At 40.2% G+C, this 27,861-nt stretch overlaps 2 protein-coding genes across 7 annotated transcripts in view; one reads left to right on the top strand and one right to left on the bottom strand.

Annotated features, from left to right (window-relative positions):
- The window catches only part of BRCA2 (BRCA2 DNA repair associated), a 79,987-nt gene extending 61,691 nt beyond the window's left edge, over positions 1–18,296 (top strand). For both annotated transcript variants that reach the window (XM_045588513.1, XM_036456118.2), the window contains 6 exons: positions 250–448; positions 1,951–2,114; positions 2,207–2,345; positions 13,532–13,776; positions 15,292–15,438; positions 16,929–18,296. In XM_045588513.1, the coding sequence (XP_045444469.1) occupies positions 250–448; positions 1,951–2,114; positions 2,207–2,345; positions 13,532–13,776; positions 15,292–15,438; positions 16,929–17,546 (1,512 nt within the window). In that variant the 3' untranslated portion in view covers positions 17,547–18,296. The remainder of the gene's footprint in view (positions 1–249; positions 449–1,950; positions 2,115–2,206; positions 2,346–13,531; positions 13,777–15,291; positions 15,439–16,928) is intronic.
- N4BP2L1 (NEDD4 binding protein 2 like 1) overlaps positions 17,088–27,861 on the bottom strand; it is a 33,167-nt gene continuing 22,393 nt past the window's right edge. Inside the window, exons 2-6 of one of the 5 annotated variants that reach the window (XR_004991075.2) lie at positions 25,586–25,713; positions 25,219–25,307; positions 23,042–23,109; positions 22,046–22,096; positions 17,196–17,211 (exon numbers count right to left, since the gene is read on the bottom strand). Coding sequence is in view for 4 of the 5 variants with exons in the window: in XM_036456119.2 (XP_036312012.1) it covers positions 21,844–22,096; positions 23,159–23,235; positions 25,219–25,307; positions 25,586–25,713 (547 nt within the window). In the remaining variant the exon portion in view is untranslated. Of the gene's footprint in view, positions 17,212–20,898; positions 22,097–23,041; positions 23,110–23,158; positions 23,236–25,218; positions 25,308–25,585; positions 25,714–27,861 lie in introns of those variants that run through there. The other 4 variants (XM_036456119.2, XM_036456123.2, XM_045588514.1 and 1 more) reach the window with 4 other exon arrangements.

Genomic DNA, 27,861 nt, shown 5'->3' with positions numbered 1-27,861 from the left:
CGCATTACTGGAGATGTGCCCACAACCAAGGTACTTGCCCTTTACCAGAATCAAACCCGGGACCCTTCAGTCCACAGGCCGACGCTCTATTCCTTGAGCCAAACCGGTTTCGGCTATATTGTCACACTCTTAAAGTGACCTCAACTTTGCATTTTATCCCCATTTAAAGGGATTCATTTACAATAGATGAGATGTTTTGTTTGCTTTTTATTCTAACCTTATCTGCCTTCATATATTAAATAATCACAGGGTTATATTAGTGATGAGCAGTTAAGAGCCTTGAATAATCACAGACAGATGTTGAATGATAAGAAGCAAGCACAGATCCAATTGGAATTCCGGAAGGCTGTGGAATCTGCTGAGAAAGGGGAGCAAATGTTATCAAGGGACGTTACAACTGTGTGGAAGCTGCGTATCATAAGCTATGCGAAAAAAGAAAAAGATTCTGGTCAGTATTACTTGTTTTTTATTAGTTTTAAGTTAAATTATTATCTTAATAAAGTGATTTTAAGTGCTAGAAAAGTGTAAAGTTAGTGCAATAGTGGAGCAAAAATTGTCTATCGGTGCCCACAAAATGATAATGGAATCCTTAGACATTAGTTGTTATTAGTATCCTTTTTTTTAAGGCAGAAGATTTTATTTTGAATTTAGAATAAAATTTTAACAAAGTTACATATGCCCCAAAGCTTTCTGTGTTTCTCTACTTGACAGTGATCTCCAAGGGAACCAGTGGGATTCCAGCCTTGGCTTCCACTCCATGGAAACCAACATAACTCACCTTATTTCTCCTTGCAAACTGGGAATGAAACTACAGGAACAAATGCCTGGCCAGCAGCTTTATAATTCCTAGTGGAACTGGATTCTGGGGCCAGATCAGTAAAAAGTGGGAGCAGTCAAAGTGAGAAGCTGTGGTCTCTAGGCCCATAGACTGAAACCCAGCTCCTCTCCCTTCCATCCCCTACTTTCTCCCTTTTTCTTTATCATTCTCTGCTCGTTCCTGTCTCTCTCTCTTTTTTGGCTATTTCCTCAAGCTTCACATCTCTGTTTTCACATCCACCAAATTGGCCCCCCAAAAAACAGCTGTGTTTTTCAGTCATTTTGTTACTGCTAAGTTCCAAAATATCAAAATCAAAGAGATGCTCCTTAACAAGCAGAGATGGATGTTTTCACTAGTTTTATGGTCCTTCATAACTCGTGGCCAAATTTTTCTACCAAGCAGAAGAGAAGGAGCCTGCATCCACTGGGTCCGGTCCTAAGGCGGCCTCGGGGTTAGAGCACAGTCAGGCAGGGAAAAGGGGCACTGCAGGTCTCGCCATCACTCCCAAAGGACCCTGGGTCCCCCTGGTTTCCACAGATGCTGAATTGGCCTGGGTCCTTCTTTCAGGCTGAGCTTGGGAACAAAAAAGGAGATTACCTGGAGTCAAGTTACCAAACTTAGTGTGACTGTTGCTTTAGTGTCCAATTCTAAATAAAATGTTCTGGCTGGTCCACTGGGGAAAGACCAAATCCTTTTGGGGAATCAGTGACAGGGAAGGGCTTTTAGGCCTTCCAATCCACCTGCTTGGATCACTGGCTTTTTCTGTCCTGGGTAAAATTCATTTGTTAATCTCACAGTTCTGTAGATCAGAAGTTTGGAAGGAACTGGCTGGGCTCTCTACTCAGTGTCTCATGAGGCTGAAATATCTCATGTTCAGGTTCCTCTTCCAAGCTCACTACAGTTCTTAGCAGAATTCATTCCATTTCTTGTGCTGCATGTCACAAGAGGCCAGTCTGCTTTAATGGCCTCCTGCATTCTTATGTGGTGGCCTTCATTGTCAGACCAGTAACAGTGCATTGTGTCCTTCTCATGCTTGACTCTGTGATTTTATTCCCCTTCAGTATTTACTTTTAAGCAAGAATTTAATGATTATCAATTTTTCCATTGTGTCTTTTTTCTCTTTATCTGAATAGTTATATTAAGTATCTGGCGTCCATCATCAGATTTATATTCCCTGCTAACAGAGGGAAAGAGATATAGAATCTATCATCTTGCAACATCAAAATCTAAAACTAAATCTGGAAGAGCTAATATACAGTTAACAGCAACCAAAAACACTCAATTTCAGGAAATACCAGTAAGTACTTCTTACTGTAATTTTTTAATTTTGATAAATGTATATGAGTTTATAGAATCTACACATGCTGGTGTGTTGTTTTTTTCTTGTAGGCTTCAGATGAAATCCTGTTCAAAGTTTATCAGCCGAGGCATCCACTTCCCTTCAGCCAATTACTAAATCCAGACTTCCAGCCACATTGTTCTGAGGTGGACTTAATAGGATTGGTAGTTTCTGTTGTGAAAAAAATAGGTAATGTACAGTGTTTTTAGTTGTAGCTTTTTAATGATGCTTTTGAAAAAAATTACCTTTTAAAATTTATCTTAGGATTAATTGGAGCTACAAACCAGCAAATTTGATAACTACTGACTTGAAAGTTAGGCCTGTTTTAACCTCAGTTTTTTGTTTTTGTTTTTAATAGAGGAAGAGAGAGGGAGAGAGAGATATAAATATCAATGGTGAGAGAGAATCATTGATTGGCTGCCTCCTGTATGCCCCCTACTATGGATGAAGCCTGCAACCTGAGTATGTACCCTTGACCGTAATCAAACTGGAGCCCTCAGTTGGCAGGCTGACACTCTATCCACTGAGCCAAACCAGCTTGGGCTTAACCTCAATTCTTAATGAAAAGCAACTCTACAATATTACAAGGAAAAAACTTACATCCCATTCTGAGCTACTTAATTTTAAAGAAATTGCTAGAAAAGTTTCTGTAACATTTTAGTGATTACTATTAGACAAATCCTATATAATAAAAGGCTGATATGCAAATAGACCGAACAGTGGAACAACCGAACAACCAGTCGCTATGATGTGCACTAACCACCAGGGGAGAGTGCGGAACATGGCGGGCATTGGTCGTGGTGGGATGGTGGAGCAGGTGAGCGGGGGTACTAGACCAAGGTGGGGCACTGGTCGCTGTCATTGGGGCAAGCCTCTGGTGGTTACTGAAAATTCTTTGCTCTGGCGTGCTGCAGTCCTGCCCGGCTCTCGCACCTGCAGCCTGCACCAGAGCCGCTGCTTGCATCCGCTACTGGCGCTGGCCCAATTCGCTCCACGCCATCAGTGGTACAAGCAGGGCCAGTGCCGTGAATGTGAGGGAGTGGCACCGGCAAGAGCGGGGCTGCAAGCAGACATGGGGCCGAGGGCTGGGGCAGGAGGGGTCGGGCAGGGGCATGGAGGATGGGCCAAGACTTGATCCTGTGCCTACCTCAGGCTCTCACCCCATATTTCTTTCAAGGTGCACAAATTCGTGCACTGGGCCCCTAGTAAATTATAATTTCCCTGTGCAGTTAACTGAGCTTTCAAGCCTCTGTCTCCAGCTTTGGTTTTGGATGTGTGTTTTTTTTCTTTGCAGTATCTCTTATTATCCCTAATGATATCCATTGTTCTAAAAATCACTTTTTTAATAGAGCTATTCCAACTTTTTTCTGTTAGTATTGGTTGGCATGGTATATATCTCTTTCCATTCCTTTATTTTTAACCTATTGATGTCTTTATATTTAAAGTCTGTTTCTGATAAATGGTATGGTTGGATCTTTCTTTCTTATCTAGTCTAACAGTCTCTATCTTTGTTTAATCTGGTCATCTTTAATGTGATTATTGGTAAGATTAGATTAAAATTTACCATCTTGCTGGCTGTTTTCTGTTTGTCCCATCTATTCTCATGATATGTTTACGTATGTGGTAGCATTGTCTCAGTCTGTCTTTTCAAGAATGTATAGCAAAGAGGCCTGGAAGGACAGAGGGCAGATTTCCTTCCTACACAGGAAGTCTGGTCTCTTTTCCTATGAGTTTTTGTTTCTGTTTCTGTTTTTTGTTTTTGAGATTCAACATATAAATGAGGTCATTCAGTATTGGTCTTTCTCTTTCTGACTTATTTTACTTGTCATAATGCCCTCAAGATCCATCTATATTGTTGCAGATGGCAGGGTTTCCTTTTGTATACACCCCATTTTTAAAAATATATATATATTTTATTGATTTTTTACAGAGAGGAGGAGAGAGCTAGAAACGTCGATGAGAGAGAAACATCAACCAGCTGCCTCTTGCACACCCCCTACTGGGGATGTGCCCGCAACCAATGTACATGCCCCTGACCGGAATCGAACCTGGGACCTTTCAGTCCACAGACCGACACTCTACCACTGAGCCAAACCGGTTTCACCACATATTTTTTATTCTTTTTTTGTATCTGTTCACCCTTCAACAGACACTTAGGTTGTTTCCCTGTCTTGGCTGCTGTGACTAATGTTGCAATGAACATAGAGTTATAGATATCTCTTTAGCATAGTGATTTTATTTCTTTCTGGTGTATTCCCAGAAATGGAAATGGTGGATCATATGGTATTTTTATCTTTTATTTTTTGAGGAATAAATAATTTTTATATGTTTGTTTATTGATTTTAGAGAGATGGAAGGGGAGAGGGATAGAAAGATAGAAACATCAATGACAGAAAGAAACATCAACATCTATAGGCTGCCTCTTGCACATCACCTGCTGGGGATGGAGCTTGAAATTGCAACCAGGACACGTACCCTGACTGGGGATTGAACATGTGTCAGTGCTCAACCACTGAATCACACTGGGCAGGGCAAGAAATAAATGACAAAGAAATACCTTTGCACTGTCAGATTCCATTTTTACTACTCCCAACATCTCAGCCAAGTTCATCTATATTTTATTCCTTAATTATGACATTGCACACTTCTCTTTGCTTACCTCTTCCCATATATCCTATCTACAAAGCCATAATCTTTATCTCTCTAAGTACTATGAGGTGTCAGGGACCAGCTAAGCTCTGAGTTGATGCACAGAGTCTTCTCTTTATGAATGATAATGTGCCAAGTGCCCCAGTCTCCTCCCCTAGCAGTCTGTCCCCATTCCACTTCAGATTTGTTGGCATCTTCCTTGCTGTTCTTGAGCCCATGGAGCTCACTTTCATCAATGGAACCTTTATACTCATTGTTGCTTTTCCCAGAAGCTTACTCCCAATAGTCACTTGGCTGGCTCCTTTGTCTCCTCCAATGTCTGGTCAAATGCAGTCTTCTAAGAGGCCTTTCTCTGACCACCATTTGTAAAAAAGCAGTACTCTCTTCACTCCCCAACCTAGTTTTAAATTGTTCATAGCACTCAACAACATATATTTATGCTTTTTTGCCTCCCTCCTTCAGAATATTAGCTCAATAAGGGCAGAGACTTTGTTACTGCTGTATCCTCATCTCCTAAGCCGTGCCTGGTACAGGTATGGTCTCCGTTATTTGGTAGATTCCTTGCTTTTCAACTGCCCTGTCATGGATTCTCCCTTCCTATGCTCTTTGACTAAGGTTTATTGTCCATCTCCTTTTCGAGAAGGCCTCTATATTCCCTGAGTTCTTCATATTTCGCTAAATGTACTTATGCCTTATTTCTAAAACTATATCTTGGCTAAGCATAATATTATGGGATCATTTTTTTCTTCCTTAAGAGCTTTGTAGAAATTACTCTTCAGGCATTGAACAGTCTGTGAATGGCATAATTCTCTCTTCCTCTCCTCCCCCTCCCCCATTTAGGTGATTTTCTTTTTTATGTCTGGATATCTGAAGAATGTTTTGTGTTGTACTCCAAAAGTTTGACTGCGTCTTAGTGAAAGCATTCTATATACAGTTCTCCTGGGACACAGGATGCTCTTTGATCTATAAACTCAGTGCTTTCTTTATTTCATGGGAATTCTGTAATTTATTTGAACATATCTGCTGTTCCATTGATTAGAATTTCTACTTGGAGGAAATCGGTTAGCCTTATGTTGCATTTTTGTTGTTGTTGTTGTTGTTGTTCTTATTTTTATCTATTCTTTAATTGCTTTATTTTTTTGTCTTTTTTTAATATATATATTTTATTGATTTTTATAGAGAGGAAGAGAGAAGGATAGAGAGTTAGAAACATCAATGAGAGAGAATCATCGATCAGCTGCCTCCTGCACACCCCCTACTGGAGATGTGTCCGCAACCAAGGTACATGCCCTTGACCAAAATCAAACCTGCGACCCTTCGGTCCACAGGCCGACGCTCTATCCACTGAGCCAAACCGGTCTCGGCTGTCTTTTTTTTTTTTTTTTTTTTTTTTTTAATCTATGTTCACCATTATATCCAGACTTGATATTTGTAATTTTATTTTATGCAATGTATTTTATTTCTTGCTATTTTTGATGCATGTACTGACCATTATGACCATATATTTGTGTCCTTAATTTACTTCTTTGGTCCTGAATTCTCCTTATCATCTTATAAGGCTACTTATCATCCCATATTCAAGTTTTTATTTTATTGAATATATGTTAAGTTAAATAGCATGAATCAGTTTTGAAGAATTTAGAAACTGTCGTCTTTTATTTCAGTTTTATTTTCTTTTGGGCCGTGCTCTTTGCTATGTTCTTCGTTATATATATATATATATATATATATATATATATATATATATATATATATATATATATCTATCTTTAGGATTTCAGAGAGGAAGGGAGAAAGAGAGGGAAATAGAAGCATCAATGATGAGAGAGAATCATTGATTGGCTGCCTCCTGCACACTCCACATTGGGGATAGAGCCCACAAACTGGGCATGTGCCTTGACCGGGAATTGATGCCGGGACCCTTCAGTCCACAGGCCAATGCTCTATCCACTGAGCCAAACCAGCTAGGGCTCTTTTCTCATTTTTTAAAATAGGTTTTGTTTGGTTGTGTTTTGGTGCTTTGTGGGTTTTCTTTGCCTATAGTATGTTAATATGCTACATTTTTTTCATAGTATTTTATTTCATCTTGATCAGTCTTGGTGACTTTTGCCACACATTCCACATGTTCTATTATAAATGTTGGGTGAGTAGCAATGAACAAAACAGGCAAAAATCCCTGCCTTTGTGGAGCTTATGTTACAGGGGGTTGGGGAGGGAGATCACAAGTCTACACTAATAAAAGAGAAAGATGCAAATTGAACATACCTCTGCTATGCCCACCAGTCTATCAGGATTGAATGTGCAGATTAATCGGACAAATATGGTAGGTTAATTTGCATATGCAGGCACCCAGTGGCTTGGGTCCCGGGAACATCCTGTGGACCCAAGTCGCTCTGAGCCTATAGGCCCATGGACCGGGACCTGAGGGCCGGCAGGGGACATCGCCCCCACCCCTGGGGTCCGGAGTGAGGCCGAAGGGCTGGAGAGCCAAGGGGGACAGGAATGTCTTTACTACCTCCCAGGCTCAGAACCTCCCTGGGAGGTCCGGAGGGCTGTGCCCGGAAGGCAGTCTCGGACATCATCTGTGGTTTATGGACAGAGACGCCGGAAGGATGAGCACTAGGAATCGTAGGCACTGGGACTCACCGCATATGTTGCCGAGCTGGGGAGGAGCCTGAGTTTTCTGAGCACAGAAAGAAGAATGGGGGGCACCCCACAGAGTGCTTGCTTCACCCGGGTTCAAGGCACCATATGTAAGGTTTGAGGCACAGGAAACTGGAGTCGGAGACCACCAAGACATATTAAAGGAAGGTTTATTCCCCAGTAATGAGCGAGATTCATTACGGAGGTAGAGAAACCAGGATTGGAAGAGGGGGAGAAGGAGGGACCCAACTGGGCTGACTCACAGACAGAGAATAGCCCGGGTTCAATTCTGACCAAGGGCATGTTCCTAGGTTACAGGCTCCTCCCTGGCCAGGGCCAGGTCAGGGCTCATGCAGGAGGCAACCAATCAACGTGTCCCTCTCACGTTGATCTTCTGTCTTTCCTTCTCTCTTCCACACTCTTAAAAATCAATGGAAACATCCTCAGGTGAGGATTCAGAAAAGAAAAATGTCATATCCTATGAAAGACACATCTAGAAAATGCCTAAAGAAAGTTGTCATTTTTTCATGGTGAAGGGACTGGAGTCGTGTTGATGAAAACACCTTGGCAGCTGCTATGGGTGTGATGGGGCTGGTGCCTTCCCTTGATCAGCCCGATCGCCTCCCACAGAGAGAGCCCAGACTGTGGCTTAGGCTCACTCCCCACAGGAGCGGGCCTAAGCCATCAGTAGGACATCCCCTGAGGGCTCCCAGTCTGTGAGAGGGGGCAGGCTGGGCTGAGGGACCCCCCTCCAGTGCGGGAATTTCATGCATTGGGCCGCTAGTAAAATAAGTAAGCAGCATTTCTACTTTTCTTAGTAAGTGCTAAGCTCTTGCTGGGGTAGTATCAGGGGGCAGGAAAGAGAAATGTGGCTTTAGATAGGAAAGTGAAGAAAGAATTCACTGCAAAGTTGACATTTGAGTGAGACTTGGAGAAACGGAGGGAGGCATGTGGACTCTGGGGTAGAAACAGTCCAAACATAAGAAATGGCCGCGATAAAGTGCGATGCCTCGAAGCCCTGGCAGAGGCAGGGAATGCATCCTCACACCTGGGATGGAGGCACTGAAGGACGGGCTGGATGGTGGTCCGTGTGTGGGATTCCGCTCTATTTCTGAAAGTGATGGAAGGAGTGACACCACCTGACTAGGCTTTCAGGGGACTACTGGCCTGCTGTATTGAGAAAGACTCTAGGGTGCGTGATGGGTGCAAACAGGGAAAACAGCTGGAAGCTATTGAAGAATTAAGGCAAGAGATGATGTTAACAGTTTGGACTGGACAAAAGCAGTGGGAGTGGTCAGAAGTAGATTCTGGTTATATTTTTTAAAATATGTTTTTATTGAATTTTAGAGAGAGAATAAGAGAGAGGGAGAAGGGCAAGAGATAGAAACATCAATCTGCTGCCTCCTGCACGTTTCCTCATCACTGCCTGGGATTGAGCCCACAGCCCAGACATGTGCCCCGACCAGGAATCAAACAAGTGACCTTTTGGTGCATGGGTTGGCATTTAACCACTGAACCACACTGGCTGGGCCTGGTTGTATTTTGAAGATAGAGGGACACTATGGGGTTGAAGAGAGGAGTCAGTGCCAAGGTTTTTGGTCTAAGCACCTGGGAAAATGGAATTGCCTTTTACTGAGGAAAAGACTGCAAGGAAAAACAGGTCTGCGGGGAAGGGCAGAGTTAAGTTTGAGGTGCTTAATCTAGGTAGAGTTCTACTTGACTGTTGGCTACAGGAGTCTGTTCAGGGGAATGATCTTGGCTGAAGGTATAAATTGGGAAGTCAACATCCAGGTGGCTTTAATGCTGTGAAAATGGCCGAGGTGTGAGAGGAGATGACACTCTGACGCCTTGAAGCAGAGGCCATGGGAAGGGCCAGTAAGAGAGACAAGAGGAGTGTGAGGGGTCCTCAGAGTAAGCCCAGAGAGGAGGGTTTCTGACAGGTGAGCATGAGTGAATCTGTGTGCTGGCATTTGGTAGCATAGATAGTGAGGTTAGGGCTGAGCATTCATTATTGGCTTTAACACTATAAAGGAGTCTTTTGGAGAGTGGTGGAAAAGACTGAGTGAAGTGGGGCAAGAAGACAGGAGAGCCATAGCAAAAGTGAATATGGGCATTTCAGGACACCATGCTTAAAGCGAAGAAGACATATATTACAATAGCCGGAAGGGAGATTAGGAACAAGCAAGTATGTTTTCAGATGAAAGCACAGAGCGCACTGAAGAGATGCTGTGGATGAGAGGCTCCCAAGAGAAGGGCCAGTTGTGGAGCACAGTCTTCTAGTTGCCACGTTGGGATGGTACCCAGGCGTCATAGGGGAGACAGGTCTGGCAGTAGAGACGGTTCTCCATAGTTGGAGGAAAGGGGTGAAGTAAGGTGTGCTTACAGATGAAGTGGAAGAGCTGATGTATAAGTGGAAACTTGTGGCAGCTCTCCTCTAATTGCCTCTGTGTCCTCACTGAAGTAGGGAACAAAGTCATCACTGGCCGTCAGAATGGAGGAAAAGGTATGAAGTCATCCCTCAAGAAAATGGAGAGGGGATATACTGGGTGGGTGCTTTGGCCGCCAGAGCCCACAGGAGTCCATGCTCACGAATATGAAATGGAACTATTCATCACAGTTGGTGTGGTATTTTTTTCAACCGTTTTGGCTGTCTTGAAGGCATGAAGTAGGTAGAAAGTGAGATTTAACCAAACTTGTAGGTTATGGCAGGTGAATACTACAAAGCAAGAGGGAAAAGAATCTTGGGCACATGCAAAGGGTGGAGTTTTAAATAACTGACCCTGGACTTTAAGAATGACAGAGGTAAGAGGGTCAGTGTGATCTAGATATGAAACCTTTGCTTGTGGAGAAAAAAACTAAATGAGGAAACTACACTTTTTTATTTTTATATTTTACATTTTCTAAATATTTTTTAATAAGCATGTATTACTTTTGTAATTGAGGAGAAACATGATATTTTAAAGAAGGACATTTGGGAGAAGAGCAGCACTGTAATCAGGATTTGAACATAATTAGAGGCAAGTTCTAAAATTAGAAAATTGAACATGCTTGGGAAACAATTTTTCTAAAAACAATACTTAAGATTAAAATATATTAAACTAGCTGAAACCGGTTTGGCTCAGTGGTAGAGCGTTGGTCTGCGGACTGAAGGGTCCCGGGTTCGATTCCAGTCAAGGGCATGTACATTGGTTGCAGGCACATCCCCAGTAGGGGGTGTGCAAGAGGCAGCTGGTCGATGTTTCTCTCTCATCAACGTTTCTAGCTCTTTATACCTCTCTCCTCCTCTCTGTAAAAAATCAATAAAATAAAAAATATATATATTAAACCAATCTGATAAATTTGAAAAGTGAAAGGGATAACTGTCATTTGCAACAGGATAAATAAATAATTATCCAAGAATGGCAGATTTTTTTCCCTATTATTTATAAGGGAAATGTAATTCTCAAAGCAGCAGAGACAAGATACTATAAATAGTAGTAAAACTGAACGTTTAGTACCTAGACTTTCTTAGCCTCAGTCGTATACTGGCTTATCTAGTCCCTTTACGTTTTGGGCACTGAAAAAAAAAATTTTAAGTATATTTTTTATTTATTTCAGAGAGGAAGGAGGATAGAAATAAAGACATCATCTATGAGCTGCCTCTTGCACACTCCCTGCTGGGGATCAAGCCCGAAACCCTGGCCTGTGCTCCCACCCAGGAGCTGAGATGTGGCCTCCTGGTTCGTCAGCTGATGCTCAGCCACTGGCCACACCGGCTGGGCAACAGTGAAAATGTTTTAACTTTTTATTTGAACTAATTTTAGACCTTCAGAAAAGTTGCAAAAATAATAGTTTCCAAAAATCAGCCAGCTTCCCGTAATGTTAACATCTTGCATAACCATACCACAATTATTAGAATCAGGAAGTAAACATTGGTACAATAATATTGCCTAAACTTTAGATTTATTTGAAATTTTTTACTATCCATTTTCTATTCCAGATCCCACTTCTATTTAATCATTATTTCTCTTTAGTTTTCTCTAGTCTTTAACACTTCCTCATGATCTTGACACTTGAATGGACTGATTATTTTTTAGCATTTCCCTCAATTTGGATTTGTCTAATGTCTTCTCATGGTTGAAGTTACACATTTTTGTCAGAGTTACCACGGAAATTATATATTTTTTCTTCTCAATATTGTATCAAGGGGTCAGTGATATTTGGTATTTTTTATTGCTGGTAATAGCAACAACCTTAGTCACTTAGTTCAGATGGTGTCTGCTGGGTTTCTTGTAAATAACTGACTGACTTTCCCTTTGTCTATAATAATAAAAGCGTAATTATATGCTCATTAGACTGGACATCCTTCCGAACAACTTTACGGATGAAGCCGGGCCTGCGAGAGAAGCCCAGGCCCCAGATGCCAGAGGGAAGCCCGGTCCCGGGTGCCAGGGGGAGGAAGGCCTACTGTTACACGAATCTCATCCATCGGGCCTCGTAATTAATAAATATCTGGGAGGAGATTCACATCCTACTTTACTGCAAACTTTCACCCATTTATTTAGCATCCATCAGTTGATTTTGTTTGCAGCAGTTATTACTGTGGTATTTACCTAATGGTGGTTTTTTTTTCCTTCTACATTCATTGGAATTCTACTGTGAGAAAGAGCTGCCCCCTCCCTCCTCATTTGTTTCTTTCATTTATATCAGTATGGACTGTATGAACAGTTATTTTTTTCCTATGGGTTAAAATTCAGTACCTTTGTTTATTACTCCTATTATTTCAGCTTGGGCCATTAGGAGTTTTTTCAGATTAATTGCTTTATTTTTTGAGCACTTCCCTTTTTTTGCATCATAAGATGTTCCAGGCTCACCTTATAAGTTCCCTGCCCCAGTTTTGGAATCAACTAAAGTGAATCCTCATTTAATGTCAGTAGGTTCAGCAAATTTAAGCAAAAAAATATATAGCAAAACCAGTTTTACCATAAGCCTGTTGATACAAACAAGAGTTAAGTTCCTATAGCATCTCATCAACATTAGAACGAAACAATGTTGAACAAAATGACCTTATTCGAGGACATGTAGCTCTCCAAGAGAACCTTGGATCCTTTTTTTTTTCTTTCTTTTTTTTGGAGAAAATGGTATTTAGAAATAAAAATCTGAGTGCTAGATGTGCTTCTTGCTACTGTGGCTTCATCGCTTGTATGCCCTTTCAGGCATAAAGAACTAAGAAATATGTTTTATGTTCCAACTTGGATTTCCTTATAACTGGTTCGTTCTGTCTGTTTGGGGGATATATGAAAAATATGTGGTATATCATAGACCTCCTCAGAGTCAGAACTTCACAGAAAGATGAACTCAGGGAAGTGTCACTCTCCCCTCATCGTGGCTGACCCAGCGTTGGTCCTTTCCCCCCACCTATACTCAGTCCCCGTAGTTTCTGGTTTATCTTCCGTATGTTTTATACAAAGGTTCAGATATCTGTATATTTGCCTATATTCTATCTCTAGCCTTTCTTTATAATTCTAGTCTTTCTTTTGTGCTTTTCTTTTTCACCTACCAGTGTGTTTGGAAATCACTGGTAGAGATCTTCCTCATCCTGTTGTCAGCTGCATAGTGTCCATTATAAGGATGTGCCATGCTTTACCCAGCCACTCTCCGGGCATGAGCTAAGATAGATTGCTATTAGTACTTTACAGTTACAAACAGTGCTTCAGTAAGTAACCTCATACATGCGTTTTCATATTATTTTACTATCAGTGGAAGTAGAGAGCTAAAAGTGGTATTGTCAGGGGAAATGTGTGCATGTCGCTCTGCTAGGTATTACCCAGTTTTTTTCCGGAGGGCTGCAGAAATTTGCATTTCCATCGGCCATGTACAAGTATGCTTGCCTCCTATGGCCTCGGGGACAGAATGTGTTCTCACTCTGGCATTGAAATTTTAACACTATAAACAGGTCATTTTGGAAATCCTGAGCTTTCTCTAAATGTCTTTAGTTATTTTTACCAATAGCATACCAAATAGTAAATGGCCATATTGATGGTTCCTTGCATTTTTTAATCTCACATATATAATGAAACGGGGGTTGTTTGTTCTCATTTTAGGTCTTGCTCCTTTGGTCTACTTGTCTGATGAATGCTATAACTTACTGGCAATCAAGTTTTGGATAGATCTTAATGAAGACCTAATTAAACCTCACATGTTAATTGCTGCGAGCAATCTCCAGTGGCGACCAGAATCCAAATCAGGAATTCCTACTTTATTTGCTGGAGATTTTTCCATGTTTTCTGCCAATCCAAAGGAGAGCCATTTTCAAGAGACATTCCACAAAATGAAAAATACTATTGAGGTAAATTTGTTTTGAACATTACCACACTCTTTTGATATTTTCCAAATAGTTTGAGAGTCAAATGTCAAAGGAGAGGCAGCTTTTATAAAAATTGGATGTTGAGATATATCAGGTGAGGTTTTTAGCATACGTTAATTGCTCAGAACCTGAGGAAATGAGGAAATGGTAAGAAGGATTTTCAAACTACAGACTACATGTGTAGGCAAACTGGAAATTGGTGAGAATAATATGTAGTTCATATTAGCTGGTAGTATAATTAGTTAATAATATGTAGGTTTCAAATATACATTTTAAATTCCATACCTAGTATTTTATACAATTTGGATCTGTCTCTATGATGAAGTAAGCCCAAGTAGGAGAATACTAAAATTATTTTCCTTGGATCATATGCTTTTTTGCTGAGATCTATTTATACTTCACATAATAATATTAGCTAGTTTATTGGAAGGCTCACTGTTTTTCAGGCCTTGTTCTAAGCCTAACGTGATGAAGTAGGGAACTTTTTTCCATTTTTCTTATGAGAAACACAAGTTAAGTCACACAGCCAAGTTGGTAGAACCAGGATTCATAGTAAGCCACCTGAATACAGAACACAATTATTAACTACTATGCAGTGCTGTCTCCCAATAAAATTTTGGATTTTATAAATTCCTACTAAATAATATATAAAAGATAAACCTCTTCTTAGTTCTATAGTTTAATGTTTGAAAGTATGTTATTCAAAATTTATATAAATCACATTTTAAAAGCATTAGAGTAGTTAGCTGTATATAGTAAGTTTGTGTAATATTTACCTAAAAACTTTATACAGTGAAGATAGCATCTGATATACATGGTTTCTAAATGGGTGTGGGGGAGGGGTGGAGTTGAGGAGGGAAATTACTTCATTACTTGGCTCTCATAAAGAGAACCTACTATTTACATCCCAGCTTTCTCTGAGACCATCCAAGAGCAGTTCAAAGACACCTTTTATTTACTTTTATTTGAAAGTTTTACAAAATACTTTAATGAATTAGGTTAAACCATATGAATTTGCTGATACTTCACCACTTGTGACTTCTGAAACAACACGTTATTTCAGTTAATCCTTGGAACAGACGTGAAGCCATTCTCTCATTTTACTCCTAACCTGAGGACTGCTCTGTAGATGTTGGATGATTTACAGCTATTAGTAGTAAATTGAGAGAGAATTTGAGTCTCAGTCTCCCAATTCCTGAATCATAGTATACCTTGCTAATTAAACTGGATGGCTGGCAATGGTTGTTCTCTCTCTCCTTCCCTGATGCATACAGACACTCTCCCTCTCCCTCCAACAATTGAGCTCTGCTGAAGCACTGATGTTGGATCTGCAGTTTTTTCATTAGCATGATTTTACAGTTGCTATCAAATTTGGGATGTCTCATTCTTTCTTTCTGTCTGAATATTTTAGTTCTGGATTTAAAGGTAATACTTTCTAAAAACATGAATAGGTGGGTTTGCATTTTATAAAATAGCTTTTTCAATTTATTTTCTTAGAATATTGATAGATTTTGCAGCGATGCAGAAAACAAGCTTATGCATATGCTTAATGCAAATGATCCCAAGTGTTCCACCCCAATCAAAGACTATACTTCAGAACCACACAATGTTCAGACAGTCCTTGGTAGAGGAAATACGTTTCTGGTAAGTTAATGTAAATTTAAGGAATTTTGTAAATATATAAAGATATTCAGGTATACATCTAGTAAACATGGAAAAATTGAATTAAATTTAATTAGAAAGTGTGATTGTTATGTGACTTTATAGGTATAGCTTATCTGGAAATTATATATACTTTTAAAATATATTTTATTGACTTTTTACAGAGAGCTAGAAACATCAATGAGAGAGAAACATCCACCAGCTGCCTCCTGCACACCTCCCACCAAGGATGTGCCCACAACCAAGGTACATGCCCTTAACCAGAATCAAACCCAGGACCTTTCAGTCCGTAGGCCAACGCTATATCTATCCACTGAGCTATCCGGTTTCGGCTAGAAATTATATATATATATATATTTTAAATATATATATATATTTTTTTATTTCAGAGCTGAAGGGAGAGAGAGAGAGAGATAAAAGCATCAATGATGAGAAAGAATTATTGATTGGCTGCCTCCTGCACATCCCCCACAGGAGATGGAGCCCACAACCCAGGCATGTGCCCTTGACTGGAATCGAACCCGAGACCCTTCAGTCTGCAGGCATACGCTGTTATCCACCGAGCCAAAACAGCCAGGGCAAATTATATTTTATTTATTGAAGGCAAAATGTAACACTCTTTGGGGGAAAATTTTGGTTTATTCATCTTAGTATTTCAGGTACATGTGATAGAAAAGACTTCTTTTACCAGTACCTTTGTGCCAGGAGGACTATCCTATATAATAAAAGCGTAGTATTCAAATTGTCCCCTCCACTGGGATTTCAAGGAGTTTGATCAGGGGGCAGGGCCAGCTGGGGGAAGGGAGAGAGGCCCCGGCCAGCAGCAGGCAGCTGCAGATGACTAGGGGAAGAGTGAAAGTATCCAGCCAGCAGCCTCTAGGGACCCTACGAGTGCACAAATTTCGTGCACTGGGGTTGTTTTTAAGCTCATTTTATTTAACTCTTTAAATCACAGTAAATGACTACTTTTTAAGTAGTTAAAACTTGGGAAGTGTATTTATATTAACTCATTACTTTCACAACAACCCTCTGAGATAAAAATTGTTATGGACACCATTTTACAGATGAGGGAACTATGGCATAGGAAGGTTAGTCACTTGCCTGAATCACAAAGCCAGAAAAAGCAGGTCTCAGAACCCAGGCAGTCTGTGTTCTTGAAACAGTTTCGGAATGCTTCTTTGTTTAACATGTTAATACTAAAAAAGATTAAAGCAGAGTTATGTCCCCTGCTGTCTGTTTTGTCTTTCATTATAATTAGTCTTCATCTTTTCATGTCATTTTTTATATCCTCTTCTGTGAAATTTTCTTCTGAGAGAATAAGAATGACTCATGAAATCATCTGCCCTATTAGACATTACAAGAGTAGAACCTATGTGTTATTTGTATTTAAATATTTTTAATGAAAAGCTAATTTTATTTTGCTTTATGAGCACATAATTATATATGCCTCTTTTTCATTTGTTTTGTATTAGACGTCTTCTCCCAATAGTGAGATGAACTATCAAAGTTCTTTATCACTTTGTAAGCTAAAAGAGAAGTCTGTTCCCACACCTGTATCAGCCCAAATGACTTCAAAGTCTTGTAAAGGGGAGAAAGAGGTTGATGACCAAAAAAACTGCAAAAGAAGACGAGCCTTGGACTTCTTGAGCAGACTGCCTTTACCTCCACCTGTTAGTCCCATTTGTACATTTGTTTCTCCAGCTGCACAGAAGGCATTTCAGCCACCACGAAGTTGTGGCACCAAGTATGAAACACCTATAAAGAAAAAGGAATTGAGTTCTCCTCAGTTAGCTCCACTTAAAAACTTTCATGACATTTCTGTTGTAGAAGGCGATTCGATAGCTGACGAAGAACTTGCATTGATCAATACCCAGGCCCTTTTGTCTTGTTCAGCAGGAAAAAAACAACTCGTATCAATGGGTGAGTCCACTAGGACTGCTCCCACCCCTATGGTCACAAAGCAGAATTCCCACGTCAGTACTGGAGGAACAGGAGACTCTGTTCAGGACACAAGTACAATACAAGATACATCTAAGAGACTGCAAAGGCAACAGAACCGAAAACAACAAAAATTAGTTACTGACGCTTAACCTTTTCAGTTTGTAACAACATGCAGTTTCAAAGCACACACCCATATCTGCAAAATGAGAAATGGTTCCAAATCTACCTCAGTACTCATGTATCACAGGAATGCTCTTTGCCTGCTTCTATATTGGTATACTTTTATTTCAGTTCTAAACCTTAAAACTGTTTGTTTATTAACCAAGGAAAAATCTTTATGATGGGATTTGCTCACTACAAGTATTTTACAAATGAACTATGAACTCTTTTTGTTTAGATTGTGTCCTTAATTAAATGAAACTAGGTTTCTCAGCAGAGTTATTTTGACTCACATAATTCCTACTTTAGTTTCTTTTTGTGTATGTGTTTTTAGAGGTAACCTACTATGAACCACTTTTCCTTAATGCACATGTTAGTTGTACTGTAGTTCTGTCCTGATCAAAAATTGGACTAAGATATGACTGGTGCTTGCTTTTGATCAAAGTGTTTATTCTTAAGTGTGTAACTACAAGAAAAATAGAACCCTTAGTATAATTAATTCCTTTATATGATCCCAATGTAATCTCTGAAATTATTTCAATTAAAAATTCAAGTATTCTAATTCAGAAGTAGATTTCATAGTGTTAATTTTGTCTTTTAAAGCAATCCTGATTCTACCTGCCTCACAGGAAGTGCTAATGTTCCCTTTACGCCTTGTTCTCTCAGCACACCCGTCTGGGCAAAGGTAACAGTTCAAGATGATATTCTCATTTTTACTTTCTTGTGTTTAATAGAAAAGAGAAAAAGCAGTTCTAACTACAAACTTACTAGTATAATTATGGAGAAGCTCTCTAATAGGGTCTTTCGATGTCTTAAAATGTATATCTAACATATATGTGTGTATATGCTTTAATTACAGTTTACATTCAGTATTTTTTTAATATTTTTTATTGATTTTTTTACAGAGAGAAAGGGAGAGGGATAGAGAGCTAGAAACATCGATGAGAGAGAAACATTGATCAGCTGCCTCCTGCACACCCCTTTCTGGGGATGTGCCTGCAACCAAGGTACATGCCCTTGACCAGAATTGAACCTGGGACCCTTCAGTCCTAAGGCCGATGCTGTATCCACTGAGCCAAACTGGTTAGGGCTCAGTATTATTCTTTATTAGTTCCAGGTGTATTCAGAAGCATAGTGGGTAATGTTTTCAAATCTATTTATAAACATTTGAAAGCCAAAGATAAATTCTTTTATGAAGCAGTTGTTTCTTTCTTTAACTATAATCCGTGATTTTCTCTCCTCTAAAAATTATTAACATAAGTAGTCCATTCCACTAGTCTTTTTTACCTTGTGCTCTGCCCTTCTTATTGTGATTTAGGTTTTGTTCATAAAATAATTTGGTGTAATCATTTTCCTGGTGATTCATTCTAGAACAGGGAATAAAACTTAAGTTTCAGGAACAAACAGAATTATAATAATTTAACCTTTTTTTTTAGCCTCGAGAAATTTAACTGCTGTTACCGCCTCTGTTATTCATTACTACATAGACTACTTGTAAGAGAGCGACTTAATGCACATCCTCCTTTTCATAAATTGTAAATAATGTAGCTAAGCTATACGAGAAAAAATATGAAGCTTGAGAATATGTGAGAGCCTCTTTGCATAGAAAGCCCTACTACGCCTCTTCAATGAGTTGTGGAAACATTAACACACAAAATAATATATGTCAGCATTGAGGGTTTGAAAAGTATATAGATCAGAGAAATAGATCACTTCTAGCAGGGATATGTAAAGTTGATGGCATTTGACTAATTATTTTTATGTTTCCTTACCAAATATTTTAGGTATTATATGGAGGATCTGGGAGAGGGGGGAGGTAAAAGAGGCAAATAGACCAGGAAACTATTCTTCTGAACTCTGTAAGAGCTCTGGATCTATAACCTGGGGCCACTTCTCCCTAGTGGTCACTTAGGTCTACTAGCCCAAAAGTCCTAAAGAAAGGGCCAGGAAAACTGGGAGGGCTTGAATTCTGACCCTTTTGGATTCTTTGTAATCAAAGGAAGGTAATTCCAGTTGGGGTTCTCTGACACTCACTCCTTCCTTCTACTAACCTAAATGAGTCAAGCCCTCCTGATTGAGTGAATTCAGCAATAATCACATTGACTAGACTCTGGATTACCTTGGCCTGGACAGCAGTATTATGTGAATTATGATTATTAGAGGATTATTGTGGAACATGTTTGCTTAGACACACAGAACTTAGTAAAATGATAATACCTTAGATCTATTGAAATTCACTGTATTTTAGTTTCATCAGTCAAACTTGGGTTACTCAAAGGAGATGCCAATTTTAAAATGTTAATGAACAATTACAAATGCATTGCTGGTTGCTGGTTGTCATCAAGATGTTGAGAGTTCAATAGAGCCAGATTATGGAATGTCAAAGTAAAATAGTCTTTCTAAAGTGCATAGATAAAAATAATTTATGTAAGCAAGTAAAAAATAAGGTTAATTTTGTCTTTTATATCCTATTTATTAAAGAAGATTGGTAAATAAGTTTATGATATAGGAAATTTGGTTTTTCTTTTTTTTTAAACCCTCACCTGAGGATTTTTTTCCCTCCATTGATTTTTAGAGAGAGAGAAAAAGGGAGGCAGAGCAGGGAGAGGGGGAAGAGAGAGAGAGACAATGCAAGAGACAATGATGTGAGACACATGCCCCAACTGGGGTTGGGAATTAAACCTGCAACCAAGGTACATGCTCTTGATCAGGAATCAAACCCAAGACTCTTCAGTCCTTGGGCTGACGCTCTAACTACTGAGCAAAACTGGCCAGAGTGAAAAACTGTATCTTAATATGGTAGAATTCTGTGGGATTTAGGTAAATTTTTTATATTGTTGAACAAAAAAGGCAATTCAATGACAAACCCATATAAAGCAATACTATATACTATAATTTTTAATAATCATAAAAGCACCATTATATAAGACATTTAAAATAATACTTCACAGAACATTAGCGAGAAGCTGTAGTCAACAAGAAATAAAGCACACATCCTACATGTTCTTACCTATTTTGGGTCTCACGAAATCTGATTCCTCTATTCAGATTTAATTTGGATTCACAAATTCAGTATTGGTTTGAGGGATACTCCAGAGTTGTGGTAGAACTTCACTGTCCTTTTTTTTTTTTTTTTAATATATTTTATTGATTTTTTACAGATGGATAGAGAGTTAGAAACATCGATGAGAGAGAATCATCGATCAGCTGCCTCTTGCACACCCCTACTGGGGATGTGCCCGCAAACAGGGTGCATGCCCTTGACCCGAATCGAACCTGGGACTTTTTAGTCCGCAGGCCAAAGCTCTATCCACTGAGTCAAACCGGTTTCGGCGAACGTCATTGTCTTGATGTCATAAAACACCAACATGGCTCACCTATCCCTCTGTGACCTGTTCCTGGGATGCTTAATTTCTTGTACTCCCAAACACTGGGGCTGCCCACTAATTACACTTATAAGCAAAATTTTAAAAGTTGCTTAATGATTCATCTTAAAAATTGATGTTTTATAAAGAAGGCTTGTTTTATTTATTAGCACATCAGCCAAAAGTTATTCAGATTTAATACTGTTCAATACAGTGGTAGTTAAAACATAAAACTATAAACAGTTGACTTCAAATAATGACACTGATTTTCCTCAGTAGCTGGTATAGGTATTAAGAAGGATTTGACATTTTTAACAATGACATGTCATTAGAATAAAGGAATAATTTCCCAAAGTGTCTACTTTGAAGGAAAGTATTCCTTTATATGTATACTTTTTAGTATATTCTTTTTAAAGGAAAATCAGTTTCATCATTACAGCCATATATTTCACATTTTTGGATACATAGATTTAAAAAGTAGCAATGGTACTAAAATTTTTCCTGCCTCTCATCTTTTCTCCCATCTTTCCAACTTTCCTGATAGAGATGAATTCCTGAAAAAATAGATTACTTCAGAGAAAGTGGTATTGAAGCTTATATTTACTGTAAACACTTTATGAACCTATGTGACTAATTGATTACATTCTTGGGTATGTTTCTCAGGTTTCATCTTCAAATTAATTGTTTCCCTAGAGAGAGTGACTTGGTCTAACCAAACCTGCAGAACTCCCAGCATCAGGCCATGCATAGAGCATCACTAACAAATGTCTGATGAAGATGAATATGATGACTTCTGCTCAAAAACATTCAGGTTCAACTATTTACACTGGAATTAGGACTCTGACTAAAACCGAACAAAGAATAAATACCGAAAATGGAAGTAAAAACTGATTTAGGAAAACGCTGCCTGTAAGCGCAGCCTCTAACACCCACTGTGGCAGCCGCCCCTCCTGGTGAAGGCGCTCTCCTGGGCAACGCGCCCGCGGCTCCGCGGGAACCCCGCGCAGGTGCTCCAGGGTCCCGCCCCACTGGAAGGCGGTGCTCCGCTCCTGTCCTGGCTTCTGTTCACTCTGCTTGGCTTTTCTGCGCGGAGCACACTGTGGAAGGTAACACCGTGTTCATATCGTTCTTTCATTCGGTGTATTTTTTCTCTTGGGACTCCATGAATGTTTCTTCTACATGGGAAAACATGCAAACCGTTAAGGCCATATATCCAAGTGAATTACTCGTATTTTACAAGTCCTGTAGTATTACACACACATGCACTCTATCCTCAGGGTTTAACTGTGACAAACGCATAACTTGTTTTGCAGCCCTCCTCCAGGCTCCACTCCTGTTTTTCCATGCTGCCCTGCACACCTAACCCACCCTGCGCCTTAGAGAGCTAATGCATCAGAAATTCTGTGCTTCAAGACACAAAGGAACACCAGGAGATCTTTTTATGGTATATTTGCTTGTTAAGCATGAATATATCAATTTACGTGAGTCCATCCTCAACACTTCTAAATGCTTATTCAAACAATCTTAAATCCTAGTGGGCGTGAGAATCAACTGGGGATATAAATCACAATGTAATCCCAGAGATTCCAATTATGGAAAGGGAGCCAGAAACTAGGATTTTTAACATCCAGCTCTTGTGGTTGCAGTTCACAAATCCACTTTGGAAACACTGTATCTCCTTTTAACCGTAAGATAAACTAGCCTTATTCCTAAAAAGGAAATTCTGTTTTCACTGGTTACTTAAATCATTGGCATTATCAAATAACACAGACAATATCACAACCCATGCATTCAATCAACAAGTTAGTATTATTTGGACATTTATTGCTTATAAATTAGAAGTAGCATTTGGACCACAAATGAACCACAGACTTTGCAGCATCTAAAGATATTTATTTAGCCTAAATGCAAAAACACCACTGACATGTATAATTCCATGCAGAAGAAAGTGCTTTTAAATGTTCATTAATGAAGAAGCATTTTAGCCAAATGTTAAATGTATTCTTTTGGAGGACTCAGTTCAAGCCAAGATTTTAGCATTTAGCATTATATTAGAAAACTGACTCAAAACTAAAGTCTTCACATTAATAACTTACAAGTTATCAGTTTCTAAGAATTACCATTTTTGGCCTGAAACTACCATGTCCATTTCCAGCCTGAAAAGATTCTTTTGTTCGGTCTGAAATACCTGAAAACAGCAGGACATATAATGAGGAGCTAGGAAAACACAGAAGTACCTGGCTAACTCTTGAACGTTGAATTTCCAGCGAGTCTCGGGTTCTCGGAATATTACTTCATAGTTATTTTCAAGTGCCTAATTTTCCAAAAGTACATAAAACATTGAACACACGGCATGTATGCATGGAATTTGTTCATACTGGCATTAAACATTCACTGCATATCTTTTATAAACTGTCCATGAGCAAACACCTCAATGTCTTCTCAGAGTCCCTTATCGGATTATCATAGATTTATGTCTTTCAAATGCCTTGTCCTATTCCTCATGACTTGGTTAGGAAATGGTGGTGCCACAGAAGCAGAGCTTATGAAATAAAAGTGATTTCCTCATCCTTTACATACTCTTCCTTCCAAAAGCAGCTCAGTGTGGCTCAGTACACTGTTCCCATTTCCTTGTTAGAAAACTTACAGCTTGCATATAAACACCCAAATATCCTTTGAATTCATAAATTCACTGTTTTTATCTCAAATTGAACTCTCACTAATAAAAGTTGAATGAAAAGAGTTAAGTAAAAAGCTTTCCTATTCATTCTTGAGATGAACACTTCTAATTAGGAAAGGAGTTAAGCATCCAATATGGAAAATAACTAATTTCTGGATCTTATTAATAGCTATGGATGGCTGAAAAAGATTATACATATCCAGAAAATAAAAAGTAACATGAGTCTTAGCCGGTTAGGCTCAGTGGATAGAGCGCTGGCCTGCAAACTGAAAGGTCCCAGGTTCGGTTCCAGCCAAGGGCACATGCGCAGGTTGAGGGCTCGATTCCCAGGGAGGGGGCTTACAGGAGGCAATGATCAATGATTCTCTCTCATTCTTGATGTTTCTATCTCTTCTCCCTCTTCCTTTCTCTCTAAATCAAAATAATATATGTATTTTTTAAAGTAACATGACTTCCCTTAAGTGACTTTCAGTTCTTGTGGTTTTGAGTTGTGCCTTAATTAACCCTTTGCACTCCGCTGTCCCCTCTCAGGGGACATCGGAATTCTAGCATATCACTCGGACGTCCCCTCTCAGGGGGGACATTGCAGTTTATTAGTGATTACGGGGAATTGAGTTAATTCAACGCACGTGTCTGCCGCAAAGTAGCTTCGAGTAGCTGGTAGCCAATGTCCAGAATGGTTCGGAGTGCAAAGGGTTAACTTCCCTCTTCGCATCCCTGTTCATTTCTCTCCCAAGTGGACTCTTGATCCATGAACTGAAGTGACCACAACGATAATGTTCATTCCCTCCTGCTTTCACCAAAGCCCCACCCTTGGGGCCTACATGAAGTTGATGAGAATATAGTTAGAAAAAAACATGCCTGCATATAAGCTATTTTACCCAAAATGTGCAAGAGACCTAAAACATTGCCTTGAGCCCAGTTTGGGAGCTATTCATGTGACAAAAGCTGAACCTCCAGCTGTCTTCTTCCTGCCCCTGATTGTGTCTGGATCTTTTCTCCTTCCTCCACCCAATAGGGAATGAAAAGTCACTAGTATAAGAGATGAAACATGTCTGAAAACAAGTCAGACTCTTTAAAGAAAAATGTGCACACAGTATTCATCCTATTGTTTTTTCCTATTCTGACAAGAGTTGAATGGTTATATTTGCATGCTAGTGTCTTAATAGGATTATAGTGTTAATCTTAAATCTGTTTTTAAACTAAAGACTTTATTGCCCTGAAACTCCCCTGCAGCAACAATATCTAGTACTGAACTCTCCGGCTAGTGAAAAGCAGACTGTCCTAATAAAATCCATAACTCTGTTCATCCAATTTCTCTGCAAGTTCTGTGGGTACTCCACATGGACCTTCCCTTAGGAAAACAAGACAGAAAAGCTATCAAAAATTCTGATCCAGGACTATTTACAACTTGTACCCTTAAAGTGATAATAGCATGTCAGCAAATTTGAGCCATTGAACAGCAGAGGAACATAAAAATAACTGCTTTACCTGCTCTGTGAGACACTGTTAATACATAAGAGATCGTGGAAGATCAGAAAATGAGAAAAGAACAAAAGTTTCAACTTTCTCACAAAACGTCCATAACTGAAAATTCAGAATGATACTTCTTCCTACCATGACTGCATAGGGCTTCATTTCCCAGGCGTGGAGGTTGGTATTATCAATAATAATGGGGGTTATGCCATTCCTCATTGCTTTTCTTGCTGCAACACAATGTTATACAACAGTGAACAACATGCAACAGTGAGACAGAAAGGGCGAGCATACCCATATCTTGCCATTTTATTACAGCATGTCCTCATCACACAAAGTTAATGCTGCGTATTTCAGGACCCATTATCAATCATTTTCCTGGAATCTAGGAAGGTTTGGCATTCTGTTTGGGGGGAGGGGAGAGTGGCAATTAAATGCATCATTCTGCAGCAGCTACACTCTAAGTGCACAAGAGGATTTCTCAGGAGTTTAAGAAAGAATTTGTCACCTCTTTTCTGGTTCCACTCATGAGCCTCCTCTAGGAAGTCTGGATTGAACTCATAGGTGCCATCTTCCCTGAAGAAAAAGTCGTCCGTGCTGAAAATCAGGGCCCTGGGAAAGTCGTGTTGCAATTGTCTAGAAAGTGAGGAAGAAGAGACTGTTTGATGACCGCGCATTGTTGGAATAGAAAATCATCTTCTCTTTCTAACATTTAGCAATTTGTAATTATGAGACCACCAGGTTTTGAGTTGTTGAAATTTAATTTAAAAACAGAGATGCTTATTATCTTTAGAAGGTCCTGCTCCTACCAAAGAAGCAGGAGTGGGCCAAGTGCCTAACTCTTGACACTGAGCAGTGCTGTCGCTGCCACTGGCTCCTGCAGCAGCCAGGACTGACTGGAGAAAACGAAGCTGACAGTGGGATGACAATCTTTCCTTATGGGCCCCAGCTCCTTCTGCTGTTCTTCTGGGATGTACCAGTGCCCTTCTCTTCTCCCCTAAACTCTCACCTGTCCCGGGTCCCATCTCCTGGAACTCTGCTCTCTCTAAGGACCCATCTCAGAAACTAATTCTTGCTCAAATATGAAATGTAGATAAAAGTGATGGGAGTGTACTATCCCTACTAGGTAGCATTTTTACATTTTTTAAAACATATTGTTACTATAGGCCAGGTGCATGGAAATGCATGCACTGGAGGGGAAGTCCCTCAGCCAGGCCTGCCTCCTCTCACAGTCTGGGAGCCCTAACAGCGGGAGGCGACCTGGCAATCGGGAAGGCAACGCGCCCATCACACCTCTGTGCCACTGTCAGCAGTGCAAGCTTAAGCCAGCCGTGGTTACCTGAGTCTTGGGTGGCCCTGAGCGGCTGGGCAGCTGCCATCTGAGGCTTGCCTGAGCCTCGAGCCAGCCCTGGGTGGCTGTGGGGCTGAAGGGCCTGGGTGCCGCCATCTTTGAGGGTGTGGCTGTCAATTAGCATATTCCCTCCTTCTTGGCTGTGGGTGCTGCCATATTTAAGGGCAGGGCAGTCAGTTAGCATACTCCCTCCCTATTGGCTGTGGGCACTGCCATCTTTGCGATGGCATGAGGGTCAATTATTGTATTCTCTCTTTATTAGATAGGACTGATTTCAGAGAGGAAGGGAAAGGGGGAGAGAGAAACATCAATGATGAAAGAGAATCATTGATTGACTACCTCCTGCCCACCCCATACGAGATCAAGCCCACAACCTGGGCATGTGCCTGACTGGGAATCCAACTATGACCTTCTAGTTCATAGGTTGACACTCAACCACTGAGCCATGCAGGCTGGGCCGTATTTACATTTTAATAGTGACCCAAACCAAATGAAAACACAATAGGAGAAGGAAAGAGGTAGGCCCAACATTCCCCACATCTTCCTAAATCTGTCACTCCCTCTAAATATGAAAATATGAGAAAATAAATAAATAAAACTACCATGGAGTCGTCCCCCCCCAACCCCGTTTAAAAAAGAAAAAAAAGAAAATAAGCACATTAACTTATGCACAAAATAACAAGATATTTTCACTTAAAATACTTATTTAGACTTTCTTAGGGGAGGAGACATATTATGCGAGGTAATAGGTGGATAAACCCGAGCTTCCTCATCTGTAAAGGTCGAGGGCACTGACACCCATCTTGCTCGGTGATGACAATCTATAAAATAAAAGCCTAAGCGACCGTTACGGCAGAACACCCGTCGCTATGACGCACACCGACCACCAGAGGCAGACACTCAACACAAGAGCTGCCCCAGCTGTCAGGGCCCTCCCACAGGGGAGCACTGCTCAGCCAGAGCCGGGCTCACAGCTGGCGAGCTCTCCCTCCACAGCAGCGATGTGAGCAGCGAGCCAAGTGGTAAGGAGCAGCGAGCAGGCGGGCAGTAGGCAGTGAGGGGTCCTAGATTGTGAGGGGGACGTTGACTGCCAGGGGGAGCGGGCCCATCAGGGGTCCCAATCTGGAGGGGTCCCAAATTGCAAGAGGACACAGGCCAGGTTGAAGGACTCTCCTCCCCCGCATGAATTTTGTGCATCGGGCCTCTAGTGATCTAATAACATGGGAAAGTACCTAGGACAACCCCTGACAACAGTGAGTGTGTTTCTTTCCTTTATCCCTACAGCACTCGCCAGCCTAATTCTAACTTCAAGACAAATTCCATCTGGCTGGTGTGGCTCAGTGATTGAGTGTCAAGTTATGAACTCTTCTCCTCGTTTGTTCATCTCCATCAAGAAAAATCATCTCTGGACAGGAAAGAACAGAATGAATGGG

The sequence above is a fragment of the Pipistrellus kuhlii genome, unplaced genomic scaffold, assembly GCF_014108245.1.
Source record: "Pipistrellus kuhlii isolate mPipKuh1 unplaced genomic scaffold, mPipKuh1.p scaffold_m20_p_3, whole genome shotgun sequence".
NCBI classification, from domain to species: domain Eukaryota; kingdom Metazoa; phylum Chordata; class Mammalia; order Chiroptera; family Vespertilionidae; genus Pipistrellus; species Pipistrellus kuhlii.
The sequence above is the reverse complement of the archived record's forward strand: the minus strand, read 5'-3'. Positions and strand labels throughout refer to the sequence as shown.